At 39.2% G+C, this 18,552-nt stretch overlaps 1 protein-coding gene across 1 annotated transcript in view; it reads right to left on the bottom strand.

Moving 5' to 3' along the window:
• The window catches only part of LOC110442472 (inositol 1,4,5-trisphosphate receptor type 2-like), a 73,026-nt gene extending 55,666 nt beyond the window's left edge, over window positions 1-17,360 (bottom strand). The window contains exons 1-5 of the mRNA XM_021486104.1: window positions 17,239-17,360; window positions 10,090-10,163; window positions 7,036-7,160; window positions 6,338-6,424; window positions 4,212-4,289 (exon numbers count right to left, since the gene is read on the bottom strand). Of these exons, the coding sequence (XP_021341779.1) occupies window positions 4,212-4,289; window positions 6,338-6,424; window positions 7,036-7,160; window positions 10,090-10,163; window positions 17,239-17,345 (471 nt within the window). The 5' untranslated portion in view covers window positions 17,346-17,360. The remainder of the gene's footprint in view (window positions 1-4,211; window positions 4,290-6,337; window positions 6,425-7,035; window positions 7,161-10,089; window positions 10,164-17,238) is intronic.
• Between the last annotated feature and the right edge of the window lie 1,192 nt (window positions 17,361-18,552).

Here is an 18,552-nt window from a genome sequence, read left to right as displayed (position 1 = left end):
CGAAATGACTCAATTCAGCTATGCTTTGTTAACACTTGGTCATGGTGTTTGAGGATGTCTGTAAACACCGTTGACGGTATCACAGGGAACGTGTATATTGGTGACATTGTATAATCTATAAAGCGGCGTTATACCATAGGCATCAACAGACACAACATATTTCAAACCTAACAAAAGAAGTTGAATCATGGTTTACGTTTGAGAGAAAATCCTTTCAAAAGAATGAAAAACTTTGATTTACATATGGATATCAGCAGTCGGATCGTCTACAAGTAAACGGAAAGCAAAGAATCACGTCATACACTGTGGGTTTTTTTGTGTACAAATTGCATTAAAGTGATAGATTTTCTGTACAATTAGTGTCACACATAAAAATGACGTTTTTCCACAGATTTGTATATCGGTGCTGTGTTGTTAAGTGTACATACAGACTACAGTGTGGAGATATACAAGATAAAAGCCGTAAATCAGATCCGGAAGATTTCAAACAACAAAGAAATACGATGTGATTACGTCATTGGAGTGCGTAATATCTCATATTCTTTTTGTATTCTGTCATCTGTGAGGACGTCTTATCTTGTCAGGTGTCCTAAAAACGTAACAGTGTTGTCTAGATCAATACGTGCGGTGTTTGCACGTGTTGGCGCGTTCGATGACAGAGCGGTGTTCTAGGAGACGACTTTGTCTATGGTTTGGTGGTCTCATAAGAGATTACTCTATTTAAACTCTATGAACCGTTAGCCTAGGAGAATGATCGCCTGTAATGCAAATATTAAGCATTAACACATTTCAGTTAGGATTTAATATATATTCTTATTTGCTCTAATTGATGTTCTCAGTTGTTTTAGGAGGCGTCTTCCTTTTCTTTTTCGAATGTGAATGTTGTATATATATGATGTGATGTGACCGCTACTGCTGACGAAGAAGTCTCTGCCATGACTGCTGGCATCTATTCGATGACGGACCATTGACACAGCTCACACCAACAATTAAGAAAGATCTGTACAAGATCATCACAAACATCAACGGCATGTGAGCTGATTCCGCCTCCAACAGATCTACTGCAGCACTGTCTTGAAGTACTGTCTTGAAGTACTGTCTTCCTACATTACATCAACCATGAAAACGTCATTAGCTGAATAAAAGGTTTCATTGGGATTTTTATTTTCAAGAAAGCTTCAGGCGGAAATTGACACGGAGGGGTTAGAGGACCAACGTCCGGCGTGTATAAATATACCGTTTATATCTAAAAGCCATCATTGGTACGCTGGTGACACACCCAGTCTACAAGACTATAAAACAACATGACTGCTAAGACATCAGAAAGTCTGCAAATGTGTTAATTGGTTTGGTTTGGTTTAATTTTGTTTCAAGTCCTAATAACAGCTAAGGTCACTCAAGGACGTGCCTCCGTGTGTGTAGTGTAGGCGTGCTTGCTTGTGTGTATGTAGGAAACAGGGTATGTTGGTGTGCTTGCCTCCTTGTGATAGCGCCGATCTGATGCAGACTTTATAGTGCTATCTCACTGAAATGCTACTAGTAGCTAGCCGTCTGTAGAGGTCAAGAAAACTGAAGCATATGGTCTGATAACCCGTACTCGAGAGAGAGACCACATTACACCAGTGCTGTTTTATGATATCGCGGGTTCTATGGTATCGCGGTACTGGATGTTTACGATTTTTGCGACGCCGAGTGTGGTGGGTGTAAAAAAGTGTTTGCTTGATCTGTAAAATGAACAGATACTTGGGATAAAAACATTATAATGGTTTTGTCTTTATTGATAGGTTTGTTTGTGTAAATGTTCTTTGAACGTTAACTACCGCGATACCAGAAAACTCCAGGCTACCTGTATCATACTTGAAATATTATTATATGCTCTGTAAATGTAGAACGATTTTAAGTTTTGATAACAGGGAGCAATCTAAATGTTGTTTATTATCATGATTATTATTGAAAACGCCGTTTGCATGTGACATAGTATGGTTTCCGTTTGGAAATTCTGGAATCACTGCAAATTTACTTTCACATGGAGACAGATACGATTGTGATTCTAATCTATACCATTTTAGCACAATGAGAAACAGAAAATACTCAAAATAATATTTGAAAAGTATTTCACTACACATACGGAGGCACGTCCTTAAATGACCTTAGCTGTTATTAGGACTTTAAACAAATGGATTTCCTTTTACTTTCTCTAGGAATATTAAGGCGATTATGATTAATACAAAGCTTAGTGTTGAGGAGATTAAGAATGACGGTCGTCATTATTTCCTCCTTCACATGACGTATTGAAGTAGTGGGTGGAACTGGTTATACATCAACCGTGGAATTTCCTATATATTGGAGATTTGCCAACGCTTTTGTAGACGGAAACAGAGTCATTTCCATGGTAACACGAACATCGCCCTGATGACACAAGGCACCAGATGTAATATATATCGTTAACTGAATCTCATCAACGAAAAACTAATTGCTTCATGTCAAACATGTATTTGTTGTAATTTAATTTCCTACAACGTTGCAGTGAATTCCTATTGACAACCGAGATAAGAGTTGGCGATGCTGATTCCGCTACCGTTAGTCTTTCCCCAGTGCAGTAACTACAGGAGTTTTTTAATTAGTTACATGCCAAATATGGCGTTACTAACACGCCGGGACGTTTGCGCCTGTAACGCAGACCAGTGTAATTCCGAGGTGTGTTTTTTGTGTCTGCTCCCCTGTAATCATCGTGATGAGGTGGACTGCGGTGTGATGGAGCGGAACACTGGGACAAACAACTCTCGGAATTAACGGGACACAAATGGAGAGTGCCGTCTGCCCCCACACCGGAGTATTACAGATTACTGACCCAATGTCCTCTGGCCGAATGAAAATACTACCCTGGCCAAATAAGCATGCCGATAGCAGGAAAGCATCGATAGGGGATTAATTAAGGGGGCCTGCACTGTGATGTGACATTAACCAGCTGCCCGGGCCGGTCCCTGCACATGTAACGTTAGATTTCCCTGGGCGGGGCGTACACAACTCTACTCACCAGTCGGGTAGATACCACGTGTTCTGTGCTGCTGGGGCGGCTCTTGTAATTCAATTAGGGAGATATCATTATTTCGGTTTGAAACCTCAACCTGCGGGCGAAGTGTGTTCTAAGTCCAAATACATAACACGCAACACTCCGGTCGTACAAACACAGTAGTTTTTATTAGACTGTTCTCTCACTAATGGGGTTATGAATTCAATGTAGATGCGGATAATCAAATATAACGGTTTAGTTATTATAACACAAAATTTGTTTTGATCGTCAAATCTATAAATCATTGTGACGGTAATTAGCCATAGTACTGGTCGCCGGGACGATGCCCCGTGGGTAGGGGACACAGGATCGTTAACACGCGCTGTATAGCGGGTGTATAAAGCCACCACCTGTTAGCATGATTGCATACATATGATCGTGTGTGTATCAAAGGTATCGGTAAATCATTTGTAGGTATCAAAGACCTTGATAAATCATGTTATTATCAAAAACTAATAAATCACGAGTGAGTATTATAGGGATGCAGTAGCACCCGAGGTCGTTAAACTGGAGATCAGATATACGCTTGTATTGGTCCTGCTTGCTAGTGGGACCAGCCAGTCTAGGTTGCAATACCAATGCCGTGTCTGGGTCGTCTCTGGAAGAACTGGTTCACACGAAAACGGCTCCGTGTATCGTGACGATTGATAGGTTGCATAGAGCTCGTGTTCATACCAAACACGACTTTGCATACTGGTGATGCTAGTGTTACTAAGGACGATGTCCCGAACCAAATTATTAGATGACAGACTCATAAGCTAAAGATATGCTTCTTCAGAGCCGAACGGCTCATAATACTAATAACTCGAGGTTAGTATATACCGCTTTATCATAACCTAGTTCGTAGGTCGTCTCAAAGCGGTTCACAAATTAATATCCGTGGTTGTAGGGCCTTTGCAACCAGCCAATATCCTTCTCATGATGCCGATGCTGCCATTTCGGCTCTCACATAATTCAATAATTCTAGCTCTGCCCAACCACGTACTCATTTACCGCTGAGTAGACTGGAACAAGCGGTAACTTGCTCAAATATGTAACACAGTGCGTGAGTCGAACCCGCCACCCTTCGGTCACGAGCCCGACGTCCTACCACTAGACTACCGTGCCTCATTACTGTACAGATAAAAAACACACTTACCACCATGTTGTTTTTGTCAGTTTGGCTGGTCTGTGAGGTACACATGTGGATGTATTTATTGGTCAAGGCGTGCTTCAACTAAAACAGGAAAAGGGTATTAAGGTACACAAGTGGTCAGCTTAAAGTGAAAATGATACAGAGTAATATGTGTTGTCAGCTAAACCAGGAAAGGGTTTAACAGGATAAGGTAAACAGCGCAAAGAAACGAGAGTTATCGCAGAATCCTAGAGCGATGTTCGACAAGAAAACAATATGAACGTTTGTACAGTTAGGAAGCAAACGGTGCATTGGTTACCACTATCTGACGTACCACTGTCAAACACAATCATAAAATTCTACCATGCAGAAACATTTTTTCTGTCTTTTATGGTAATAAACTCGCTAACAATTAAAATTGATTATACATCGTAATGAGAATGTAATTGAAAACAAAAATACTAAAGCTAATTGTTATCATATTGCCTATTTCATCACGTATTCCGTTTGTCTGTGATGCCTTCGCAATGCTTTGTATACGTACACACGTATACGTACTAACACGTGACAATTTATTGGGGTTTTTTAACGTTCATGTGAAAACTACCATTACGTGACAGAATTTATTTGTTTTTTACACGTACATGTGAAAACGTACTATTACGTGACACAATTCATTCGTCTTTTAACACGTAGATTTGTTTATTTATCATCACATGAAAGGATTCATTAGTGTTTAATACGTGCACTTGTACACTTACTATGTGAAATAATTCATTGTTTTTCTACATGTATTTCGTATTTCTTTAATCATTAACGAAAACCTCATTCTGATTTCATTCTTAATAAAGCTACACAAAAACTTGTGACGCGCGGGAAACTGCCGACTAAATTAGACGCCGAGACGCCTCGAGGGAACATGATCAATGGGCGGTCTATCCATTAAGGCTGAATCTAAATCTTCCACGACAATCATTGCGAAATAAAACGCTTAATAAGCGCTCTCCGAGGAACTCTGAGACGGGATTTACAAATCCCCACAAATAGATCATCCTATCGCGAGATTTGCCGAGACGTCACGTAATGACTGTTAACGAGTACCCCAGTAATTAATTTATTTTGAATCTGCATAAGATTTGACACGAATGCGCCCCGAGTCTGATCAAGACCAGCACGAACGCACCCCAAGGACCGAAGAGAGAGAGAGAGAGAGCAATACGAACTCACATGAAACAACAAAGTTGTCCGATATTACCAATTCGTTCAAAGAGAATTGCAAAGGTTTTATTCAATATTAAAATTGCGCACACATTTAATACAAACAGAAGATTCAAATTATTCAGCGAAGTTCAGCAAAAGATAACTTAACCGTCTCATCTTTGAGAAAACTCGACAATACTAAATTCCCTTTTTAACAAAAACTGTCGTATAGTTGAATTGATTGTTTCTTCATAATAAGTTTATTGAAATCGCGTATCATTTTATTCCTATATTATGCGTTTTTAACATCGTCGTTTTAGTCTTAGCAAGATAAACATCTGAAATAGCCGCAATGTGTCTAGCTGAGGGCTAAAATCTATCTTGTTCCCTTAAGTGCCACTTTCCCTGATGCTTTTAGTATGACGTGGTATGGATATTTTTCATTATAGTTTGTAGGTGACTATTTAACAAAGTAAGAGCAGAATATTCTGCTGGTGATACCTCGTGGACAACGAGATTTCGTTTTGTGACGTGATCACGTGACGTCTCGATAACACTGTCAGTAAGTTTCTATAAGTGAGTTACCCGCCTTGTCTGGCAACGTTGACGTCATATTTCGGTGTGAGATATTAGATTTTGTCCTCGGTACGACCCATTAAAATGCTAGCTCACCCTAACAGGGTCTGGCGTTTGTCACCTGACTTTTTTCTTGGCTCACCCTAACAAGGTCTGGCGTTTGTTACATGATCTCATGCGAGCTACAGTTATATATTGTTAACGTTTTATTATTTTATAATAGTAACAGATTTTATATATGACGATCAATGTGAATTCAGCAATTAATCCCTTTCCTTTACCAACTATAAATCCATCCATGTAATACCTCTCTTTCCTAAGCCCGATATATGGTGAATCTTTTCGGAGCTCTCTGTATTTTTCGTTAGACCCACCTGTACGATGTCGCCGTACCGGACTCTCTTGCCCATCTGACGTTTCTGTTCCGCTGCATTATCCGCATTCTCGGCGTCTGCTGCAAACTGTCATACAAACATCTGATCAAAACCTGTGCACGTTAATCTTAAAATCCACAGTATTTGTTTTTATATATTATTTAAATATTTCATGGATCAGTCAAATACTATTAAGCAGCAAAATATAAATATTTATCGCAGTTCTTTATTCTTGATTTAATTGTTTTGTGGTCAAAATAAATAAAGAAGCAATAATATACATGTCTATTTATTATATTTTCTATTTACTTATAATATGTTTACGTTCATAGCAGATTTTATTAATTATGCTATATATAATTTACTCCGATCCATTTTTTATATACATGTATATCATCTCTTCTTCAGCGTGCACACCGGTTTCTAGAGTGGAAATAAAATAAAGAAATCCCGAAACAACCAACTTTAAAAAAATCATCAGCAACCACACCAACATGACATTAAACACTTTAACGTAAACATCAACAATAATACTAACAAAACAATAACTAAAATATCAACAACAGCCCTACCACCACTACCGCCAACACAAATACATACATGTATGTTGATATCAAAAACGATGCTGAAGCTATAACACATCAATAGTATATACAACAATACAATAGCATAACACCGAGAATGACACTCCCGCCCACCTTGGCCTGAGCAAGCAATCCCTTGTCCTCTGTCAGGTCTGTCGTTGACGCGGCCTGGTTCACCCATTTCCGGTACTTCTTGTTTAATTTGTATCGGTTTTGAATACCAATTTCGAAGACGACAGCTACAAACAATTCAAAGTAATGTATTAAATGATTAAACAATAGAAAATGTGAACTATATAGATAAAACTGTAGCCACAGAAGACATTTAACTTGAATAATTTGCCTTTAAGATCTTTTTATAAGGATTAAGCAGAAACATGTAATTATGGAACACGAGGTTACTGAGTGCGATAACGTGATACACACGTATCGACACGAACTTAGTGTACCTTGCATAACCACGTTAAGGTGGGAAAAGGTTTTATTACATAATTTCAATATTTGTTTCATCAGTTCAGAAGGGAGAAGCTCACTTGTCTTTCGTCGACCGTCACGGAAGTATCGTGGGCGTAGGAACTTAACTTTCGAAATTGGGTAAAGGTTGGACATACCTTGATGGTTGGGACTTAGAGAGTTGGTGACTTTGGTCGTAACTAGAAAGCTGGAGCAAGCATGGACGTACCTAGAGCTTTTGAGAGTTTGTGGACGTACTTTGGGGGTATAGGTAAGCATGGACGTACCTAGAGGTTTTGAGAGTTTGTGGACGTACTTTGAGGGTATAGGTAAGCATGGATTTACCTAGGGCTTTTGAGAGTTTGTGGACGTACTTTGAGGGTAAAGGTAAGCATGGACGTACTTTAAGGGTTTAGGTAAGCATTGACGTACCTAAAGCTTTTGAGCGTTTGTGGACGTACTTTGAGGGTATAGGTAAACATGGACGTACCTAAAGCTTTTGAGAGTTTGGGGACGTACTTTGAGGGTATAGGTAAGCATGGATTTACCTAGGGCTTTTGAGAGTTTGTGGACGTACTTTGAGGGATGGGTAAGCATTGACGTACCTAGAGCTTTTGAGAGTTTTGACGTACTTTGAGGGTATAGGTAAGCATGGATTTACCTAGGGCTTTTGAGAGTTTGTGGACGTACTTTGAGGGTATTGGTAAGCATGGACGTGCCTAGAGATTTTGAGAGTGTGGACGTACTTTGAGGGTATAGGTAAGCATTGATTTACCTAGGGCTTTTGAGAGTTTGTGGACGTACTTTGAGGGATGGGTAAGCATTGACGTACCTAGAGCTTTTGAGAGTTTTGACGTACTTTGAGGGTATAGGTAAGCATGGATGTACCTAGAGCTTTTGAGAGTTTGGACGTACTTTAAGGGTTTAGGTAAGCATTGACGTACCTAAAGCTTATGAGAGTTTGTGGACGTACTTTGAGGGTATATGTAAGCATGGACGTGCCTAGAGATTTTGAGAGTGTGGACGTACTTTGAGGGTATAGGTAAGCATTGATTTACCTAGGGCTTTTGAGAGTTTGTGGACGTACTTTGAGGGGATAGGTAAGCATGGATTTACCTAGAGCTTTTGAGAGTCTGTGGACGTACTTTGAGGGTTTAGGTAAGCATTGACGTACCTAGAGCTTTTGAGAGTTTTGACGTACTTTGAGGGTATAGGTAAGCATGGATTTACCTAGGGCTTTTGAGAGTTTGTGGACGTACTTTGAGGGATGGGTAAGCATTGACGTACCTAGAGCTTTTGAGAGTTTTGACGTACTTTGAGGGTATAGGTAAGCATGGACTTACCTAGAGCTTTTGAGAGTTTGGACGTACTTTGAGGGAATAGGTAAGCATGGACGTACCTAGAGCTTTTAAGAGTTTGTGGACGTACTTTGAGGGTATGGGTAATCATTGACGTACCTAGAGCTTTTGAGAGTTTGTGGACGTTCTTTGAGGGTATAGGTAAGCATACGGAAGTATCGTGGGCGTAGGAACTTAACTTTCGAAATTGGGTAAAGGTTGGACATACCTTGATGGTTGGGACTTAGAGAGTTGGTGACTTTGGTCATAACTAGAAAGCTGGAGCAAGCATGGACGTACCTAGAGCCTTTGAGAGTTTGTGGACGTACTTTGGGGGTATAGGTAAGCATGGCCGTACCTAGAGGTTTTGAGAGTTTGTGGACGTACTTTGAGGGTAAAGGTAAGCATGGACGTACCTAGAGCTTTTGAGAGATTGTGGACGTACTTTGAGGGTATAGGTAAGCATGGATTTACCTAGAGCCTTTGAGAGTTTGTGGACGTACTTTGGGGGTATAGGTAAGCATGGACGTAACTAGAGGTTTTGAGAGTTTGTGGACGTACTTTGAGGGTATTGGTAAGCATGGATTTACCTAGAGCTTTTGAGGGTTTGTGGACGTACTTTGAGGGGATAGGTAAGCATGGACGTACCTAGAGCTTTTGAGAGTTTGGGGACGTACTTTGAGGGTATAGGTAAGCATGGATTTACCTAGGGCTTTTGAGAGTTTGTGGACGTACTTTGAGGTATGGGTAAGCATTGACGTACCTAGAGCTTCTGAGAGTTTGTGGACGTACTTTGAGGGTATATGTAAGCATGGACGTGCCTAGAGATTTTGAGAGTTTGTGGACGTACTTTGAATGTATAGGTAAGCATGGACGTACCTAGAGATTTTGAGAGTTTGTGGACGTACTTTGAGGGTAAAGGTGAGCATGGACGTACCTAGAGCTTTTGAGAGTTTGGGGGCGGTCTTTGAGGGTAGAGGTAAGCAGGGACGTACCTAGAGCTTTTGAGAGTTTGTGGACGTACTTTGAGGTATGGGTAAGCATTGACGTACCTAGAGCTTTTGAGAGTTTGTGGACGTACTTTGAGGGTATGGGTAAGCATTGACGTACCTAGAGCTTTTGAGAGTTTGGACGTACTTTGAGGGTATAGGTAAGCATGGATGTACCTAGAGCTTTTGAGAGTTTGGACGTACATTGAGGGTATAGGTAAGCATGGACGTATCTTCAGGGAGGGGCAACTTCTGACATCCCTTGAGAGTTGGGGTTAGCATGGACTTATCCAGAGAATTGGGGTAAGCATGGACGTAACTTAAGGAGTAGGGTTACCATTGACGTACCTTGAGAGTTAGGCATTGCCATTTTGTAAGTTTTAACGTACCTTGGGGGTTAGGGATTTTGGACGGTTTTTCTCGGTCCTGGTTGTGGTTTATGTATAACCCGCTGTGGACGGAGCTGAAAGGATACCAAAAAAATCTCATTTATACGCTGACGTCACAAAAAGCTTTGAACCGTAAAAAGTACGCGAAGCGTTGTATGCAAAAAAGTGCACCATTTTTTAATTTAAAAAGTAGACAAACACGTTGTAAATGCACAGTTAAAGATTTATTTAAACTAAACTACACAATTGCGCTAAAAAAAAAAGCTGCGTTGTAATTTTGCATTCTGAGGTGTAAAAAGCAGTTCCGTCATCAGTTGTTTTTCTTTTTAGGTATATACGATATATACCAAAACAAATAGTATGGGGGAGATAGGCAAAATTAAATTATTATGGAACGGTACAATGAGAATGTTAATATGGCACATACATTTATGACGTGAGAGTACCAGGATGTCTACCAATGTCCCTAATGTAATGACTGCCCTCCTGCTACAAAACTGTTAATACGTTTATAATCATTTCCTGCAAGAGCGTCCATGCTGGCTTTGTTTACCTCCGTTTATTTTACAGTGCAAAATAAACCCATCTAAAACAGGGTCAGTTATCAGTAAAGATGTTTCCTGACAGTCATCTGTCTAGTTCAAACTATTCAACACACATGTGTCCACGGAAGTAGTTTTAAAGTAGATCGACAAAGTTAAAGAATTATTTGCATAGACAATAACGTTTGGTCCATTTGTCATATTTGATATATGGGAATGATGGTGGGTGTTGGATGGGGTGTGTTGGTTCTGAGTTTTACCTGAAATGAACTTATATAAGCTAAGCCCTGAGCTATTTTTCGCTCTCATGGAACGAAACTCAAGGGGCAATTCAGGTAAAATATCAGTATCCGTCTCCATGGGTCCAGCCATTCCATAAACATCTAAAGGTTGGGGTTATCGGCTGTTTCCATGTTGTTACAATGTTACTCAGTGCGGGGCAACATCCCTTGGCCAATCCTGGCTGAATGATTGTGTTCATAAGTAGGGACCTCAGCCATTTCTAAATTATTACACATTTTTGTCCCATCAACAAAAAACACTAATAAACCAATATCAAAAATGGCGAAAAAAGTCCTGTCATGATGTACACAAATTTAAATGTTGATATCAATAATGATGCCAAAACATCAATATTATATACAACAATAATATACCACAACATCGAGAATGACCCACCCACTTTGACCCCAGCCCCCTAAAGGATCATCTTTCTGTGTTACATTTTAATCATCACTACCCGAAGACGCTTCGTTTGAACAATGGATGATATCTATAATATAATTTCAGAAAAAAGGTACTTAAAAATAGTATAGCCAAATTAATCTTTTTGCTCCAGCTGCCCCTCAGCCGACTGAGTGCCAGCCTTTCTATATATACATTTCTAAATCCCAACCACCTGATGATGCTTTCAACCAAATATGGTTACTATCAATTTAATAGTAAAAAAAAACCAGAAACTGCTTAGAGCAGTTAATTCAATTTACATCTTTTAGACACCACCCCTCTAAATACGAGAGGTCAACTTCTCCATTTTTACATTGTATTCAATGATGGTTCTTGTCGTCAGCGGTTAAGATGTCATTCAAAGAAGTTTTTGACAGACGTGCTGACGACGGCGCCGCAGTATGACATTAGCTTGCATTGGTTAGGACAAAGTGAATTCATATTGTGGAATGCTATAAATAAGAATATTGTCTGTCTACATTGCTGTCTTTTACAGGTTTGCTATTTGTTTTACTACAGTACATGTATATTTATTTCTTGATTGTTACTCAAAAGATATTTATCAATGTCCATTATGTAAACAAGTTATTCAGTATTGACAAATAAACAAATTGGTAATATTTTCATGCATTTATTTCTATTCAAAAATAAGAACTCGAATTGAATATGCCCCATTTCACATTTTATAACAGTGAGGGTTGGTGACGCGTCTTCAACTGCCCGTCTGATGTGCCGCATTCGGTGATGGTTGGCAACAACAAAGGGGGATCATGGAGATGTCTGTTCGGAGTGTCCATGTCCTGTGTGTCATCTTCTATGTACAAAGCAGTTTCAGAATGGATCAGGATGCACTCCCCGTTGCTTTAACCGATGTCTGATGTAGTTGACCTCTGTGTGTCTGCATTTACATTTCTCACTGTTGAGCTTTAGACCCACGCACTGACACCTTCTAAAAGTCATCTGCAGGTTTTTAACTCATAGATTTTGTACCCATTCCAGAATATCATCTTTGTCAATTAGGACCTTTAGAATGGTTTTAACAAGTTGGCTCTTCCTTTTTTGGAAGTGCTCACAGATGGCAGATGGCCTCACATTATCTATCTAACTGTGTCTGGAAGCTTTCTGGCTGCTGACTTTCGATGTCCAGTGCAACCCGACAACACACAGTAAGGCTTCTAATTTTAAGAACCATTTGGAGTCGGAAATCCTAAATACTAACACCTTATTTGTTGAAATGTTGCTTTTTCCCCGTTTGATTTTCATGTTAAAATTACTCTGATCCACTTTCTATTGAATAATTGACTTTGTCAAACGGCTCAGTGGACTACTTTTTCCGTTTTTGTTTCGATTTAATATTATTAATGTTACAGATTGTCTGATTTACGTCTTTGAAGAACAGTTTGTGGTACATCTCAACAGGATGTGTTTTCTTTGTATGAGTGGCTTTGATGGCTTCCAGATCCTGTGTTGATCTGCATTTTAGCAATGATGCCTGTATGGAGTTTGTTTGGATCCTGAAACGTAGACTTCTAGTTGCCGTTCCGAGTATGGTATGACACATTTCTCTGCTACTACATGTACTTTTCACCCGTGAAGCTCTTTAACGTTACCCCAGATTTGTCAATGTGTCTTTAATTTGTAGTTTCAGTATAGTTTTGAGAAGGATTTGAAACGTTTGCGAACTTTTGAATTCACACAACCTTATACAGTTTCTGGTTGACGAAAACTTCATATCTTCTGATCTCCTTGTCGTGTTTAAAAAATATGTCGTGTCTTCCTGTTGTTCCTCAAAATTGTCTCATGTTGTCTGTCTCCGTCCATCATCATTACAAGTCTCTCCTCTCTTCTTCCGCTCTTGTTTTCCTATTTCTTTCTCTCTCTCCCTTTCTATTCTTATCCACCTCCCTCTCTTTCCCTGCCTCTCAGCTTGTCCTTCACACATAGAGATCATGTAGATGGCGAGATTCCAATATAAACATATGGATATTAAGCTAGAGTTAATACATACATTTATTGTTTGTTAATACAAAACTTGATATATGAAAGGTTCTGTAACCTTTATGAAAACACCTAATGCAATTTGGTCCAAACTATTTCCCCGAGGTCTTGAGTTCGCGTGAAAAGAGTCTATCACATCGGCAGAGTGCAGTTTGGCCATCTCTTACATAAGGAAGGGCCTGTCAATATACTGCGCTTTCTCGTCGTGGGGTTTATATAGACAATTATGTGTTAATCATTCACAGACCCAACAGCTCGTACACAGTTATATACCTCATTTAATATTTATCCATTCATATGAGCTGTGGATGCCTTTCTTTCCTCACAAGAGTCGCTCTCACGCTGAATACAACGGCATGATTTGGTCGAATACATGTAACTAGCTTACAGTGTACTTAAATTATATATCGAGGACGTGGACTCCTATTAGCTGATAAACAGGACGTACGCCTCCCATTGGCTAATAAATGGCTAAGTTATTCTCAGATGCACAGAACGTGGCTTTTTGCAATATGTTTAATTAAGCAAGGAAAGGAAAAATTAACGTGCAAGTTTCGTTTCACCATGCACTTTTTTTTACAACAACAACAAAACTATATTATTAACGAGAGTGTCATTTTCAATCATTTTAAATATCCAAAACGTATTCATTTGATTGTTAAGTATATCGTTTCAAAAGTATTGTCTGTGGCTGATTGAATAGGAGCCTCCCGACCAGACAGCGAGACCACGAAATAAAATACCAGGACTTAACTGTGTAAAGCTTAGATAGGTTGTTATTTCTGTGTTAAAAACCGGAGACATTGATTTCCTCCCGATATCCGGAGGTACACCACATACACGCTTTCAGCGCCAGGGACAGGGGCACCAAACACCGTGTTCTGTGAAATAGAAAGTATATACCCCAGCATTGATTGATCTGAAAGTTTCCAATGAAGCCGAGTGATTTCTTATCCACCATCCAACCATGACGAATATATATGTAAATTAGAAATTGTTGAACTATCTTCTTTCTAACCAATTGGCAGCTTTGTTCCGGTTTCCGATATCTAAGTTAAGCTTATTGATGACGCTCCGAGGGACCCAACCCCAATTTATATGCAGACTTCTCCGATTTGTGTATAGACAGTCCTCTGGGCGCTACACAAGGCGTCGTCTGTCCATCACAGATTTGAGTCCGTCGCGACACCTGGCGGTGATTCATGACCTTGTATTTACATTGCGTATCATAGCTGGTCGTCGTTTACATATAAGATTCATTTCGGATGTTGCCTAGAAAACACCATTTTTGATTGATACGAAATTGTCACGGGAAAAACTGTTACGTCAAGCAATTGCATCATGCAAATTCTAAGTAACTGTGGTTAAAACGTCTTTATTCTGGAATCGAAATAAACATTAACGTTTGAGATTGTATTCCGCCTTTGCGTATTGCAGAGTTATCTTCTCTTGGGAGCAGGTATTGATTGTTACGTCATTGGGTTGTGTGAGAAAATTACGTCGTTTTCTGAAAAATTGATGACGTTACTCTCACAAACCAATGACGTAACAATCAATACCTTCTCACAAGAGAAGATAACTCTGCAATACGCAAAGACGGAATACAACACACTTCCGTTCAAACATATCCCATGTTGCGCGATAGCCAATTGCTGATCTAAGGGCTGGGCAATGGACATGTAGATATTTTTAACTGAAGGATGGCTTGTCTAAACACGACAACAATATGTCATCCTGGTACCCGTTGTCGTGACCAGACGAGAAAATAAAAGGCCGTCTCATCCCCATTGTCGTTTATACACGACAAGAGATTTTTGTGTAACCTGTCTTATGTATAGCTGGTTATCGCAAATGACAGTCGCATAGTACAATTAAATAAAAAAAAAATACAGTTGCAGAGGACACGTTTTCATTTTGTGACCTATTGTTTTCGAATTTGCCGCAAGTTGTTTGCGTTTGGTGCCTCAAATATTAACAATATGGCGGCAACTTAATTCGATACGGACACTCATAAATTCATCACTAAATATTTATCAAGACTGATGGAAGTAAATATGGTTATTTTAACATAAGTCTCGATGAAATCTACCTGTATTTAGAAAACAAACTTAACGAGCTCGTATTCGTAACCATAGTCAATCTCTATTGGGAACCTGCACTACAACGCTGTGTTGAATACAAGGAATCGTATCGTTTGTTGCCGGACAAAGGTCGATTTCTTCGTCATAATCAGCTGCCAGTTAGTCATAATGCTCCGAGAGTAAAAGAGTGTGTGTCTATGAACAATAACATGAATCAATACAAATATTTGTTCACAGTTACCTGATTATTTCCTGCAGCAGTTACACCTTTGTCTAAAAAGTACATTAATAATCCGCCATTTTGTTATATGCGCGGGGGCGAGTCTAATAATAACATCCGGTACGGAGTCCGCACCGGAGTTGCGGTACGGAAAGAGCTTAAGACACTGACCAGTAAATGGCCTTATTTTAAAGGAACTTCGTCAATGTTAGACTTGTTTTTAAGCATATCAATCAAAATTATTTATTGGCAATATCTGTATTTCGATTTGATGGCATTGGGAACTGATGTCAAATATGATCACCTATTCAATACTATCATACAACATATATATACAACATAGGTACTATATTTTCATTGCTTCCGTTAAGTATTGAAACGGGAACTCCGATTTATTAATGTGACGCTCTACCAAATAAACTAAAAAAGAAGTTCTTCCTAAGCGATTCGGTAGGTAGCGGCAAGTATATTACTTTTGGTGACCTCCACATACAAAAAGGTCTTGCCAATAGATGGCGCTACCATATCTTCAGTGTCCCTCATGTATATAGCGCTGTTTTTTTCACTAAACTTTTGTGTTCTCATAATGCCCCGCCAAAACATGGCACTGGTTTTCGAACAGATTTATTCAGCCTCAAAAAATAATTGTCATGACAAATTTCTTTGCGTGATTTCGTTTGAGATCACGTGATCCTACAGAAGTGACTGATTAGCTACTGTGTGTATGGAGGGTTGTTTACATTAGAAGTCGGTAATGGATCGTCCTCTACAAAAGGGTGTGTATGCACTCCGCGACACAGAACGCTCTAGGTTACTTAACGCCAGGCAGTACCATTGTAGTGCTGTTCAAAACAATAAACACAACATAAAACGTGAGGGTATTCTATTTAAATGTATGTTTAACTTTCAAACGAGTCATTTTAACTGCTGCTTGAAGACACGATTCTGATGTGTAAATATCCAAAGGTACAGTGCTGTCTGCAGTAAGTCTGTCTGAGATCGTAAGCTATGTCTGTACACTTTGTTTGAACCTGGATGGTATCGTTCGTAACCTTTGCACACAAGACAATCTACAAGATCGACATTCGCAGAAAAATTGCGATAAATAAAAGCCGAATATAAACTACATTATCCAAATATGACATTGGGGCTGAGAGAAACAAGATTGATATCTATCAATGGTCATTGTAGATTCATACTTTTTAGGTGAACGTAATGGCTGCTTATAACCTTATCGACGTATTATCAGAAGAGTTTCGGTAAAAAGTTTGGACGTTTCAGGTAAATATGGGAGTATCAATTAAAGAGTAATCAAGTTTCATTCCACACAGTTGCACCCGATTACCTGTTGTTTTATCCCTCTCACTTCCGGTTGTACTTTTGTCACCTGTTTGTGTGGCACCGTCACCTGCAATTGTACTCCTGTCAGAGTGTCACCTATGGTTACATCCCTGTACTCTACAGCTCTATCATTGTCACTTCCGGTTTTACCCGTCAGATAAATCAACAAGGAGCAAGATGTTATAGATTTACACAATTGATATAAATATTGATCGAGAACACCACAAGTGCTATGACTGACCTTGACTGCACGCTGTACACATATCCTTCGGTCTCCACTGAGTACAGCGCGACGTAGTCCCCCACGTTCAGGTACTCGCCGGCAGCCGTGTTACTCAACATCATCATGACGTCACAGCTTCCTACACGTCGCCTGAAAAAGGAAGCAATTATCAATCAGGTGTTTTGTTAATTACGATTGGTGAAGAGGCAAGCATGATTTAAATGTCCGTAAAACGTGATTTGATAATAAGGACTTGTTAATTGTAACAAATGTCTGCTGATCGTTACACGTGGTTTATTTAACAATATTTATTTAATTAGCAATGATGATTGCAACTTTGATAGCTGGGTTATTGATTTGGTGTTTTTAAGACGTAGATATTTTGTATACATTTCAGATCACAGCTCTTAAAAATCAACACCATCATGCAAGGGACGGAATCTTCCTGATAAACAGTATATATATTTCTCTGACATACATTGCATTTGACTGGTTTACGGTTATGTCCGTATCTTATTCTATGTTCGAGTATTTAACCTTATTTACACTGACATGGATATCTACTCTTTACAAATTAAAATTAGATATCTTTGAGCTGCGGAGGTGAGTGCAACACGCACCACCGTAGCTAAAGGAATGATTCAAAGAGACTAAACATAAGGTTAATACCAGTTGAACTTTCCCCAAGAGAAAACAATACAACGTTTCTGTTCATATGTATTATTATCATGTTATGAAACAAACTTACACCCCGTATATTATTAATAGCACGTGAACGGACTGATTGTTATAGGCGATCCGGGTACAGTTATACAGGGCTTATTATGTAATGGCAAAGTAGTTATACAGTGCCTAACATTGAAGAGAGATAATAACTCCGTGATCATAAAAGCTAAACAATCGATTGGTTACTGTACTTTGGATATAGAAAAGGTAAAATAATGAAGCAAATAGCTATGGCACCATCGATATTTTCAATAACAAATAGCTTACAGCACTATCGATATTGGTAAAAAAAATAGCTATAGCACCATCGATATATAGCACCATCGATAGTTGTGGTAAAAAAATAGCTATAGCACCATAGATATATAGCACCATCGATATTTTTAATGACAAAATGACAAAGAAAGCGTTCCTCAGGTGTCTTACGCTGCCCTAAATATACATACCGACAACAGGAACATAAACAGCAATAACTGCAACTTCGCAAATACTAAAACAAGCAACACTGACAACAAAATACTTACAACCAAAACATCGCAAATACTAAAACAAGCAACAGCAACACCGACAACAAAATACTGACAACCAAAACATCGCAAATACCAA

Source organism: Mizuhopecten yessoensis, unplaced genomic scaffold (assembly GCF_002113885.1).
Source record: "Mizuhopecten yessoensis strain PY_sf001 unplaced genomic scaffold, ASM211388v2 scaffold716271, whole genome shotgun sequence".
In the NCBI taxonomy this organism is placed as follows: domain Eukaryota; kingdom Metazoa; phylum Mollusca; class Bivalvia; order Pectinida; family Pectinidae; genus Mizuhopecten; species Mizuhopecten yessoensis.
Note: the sequence above shows the minus strand (reverse complement) of the source record. Positions and strands in the feature narration are given on the sequence as shown.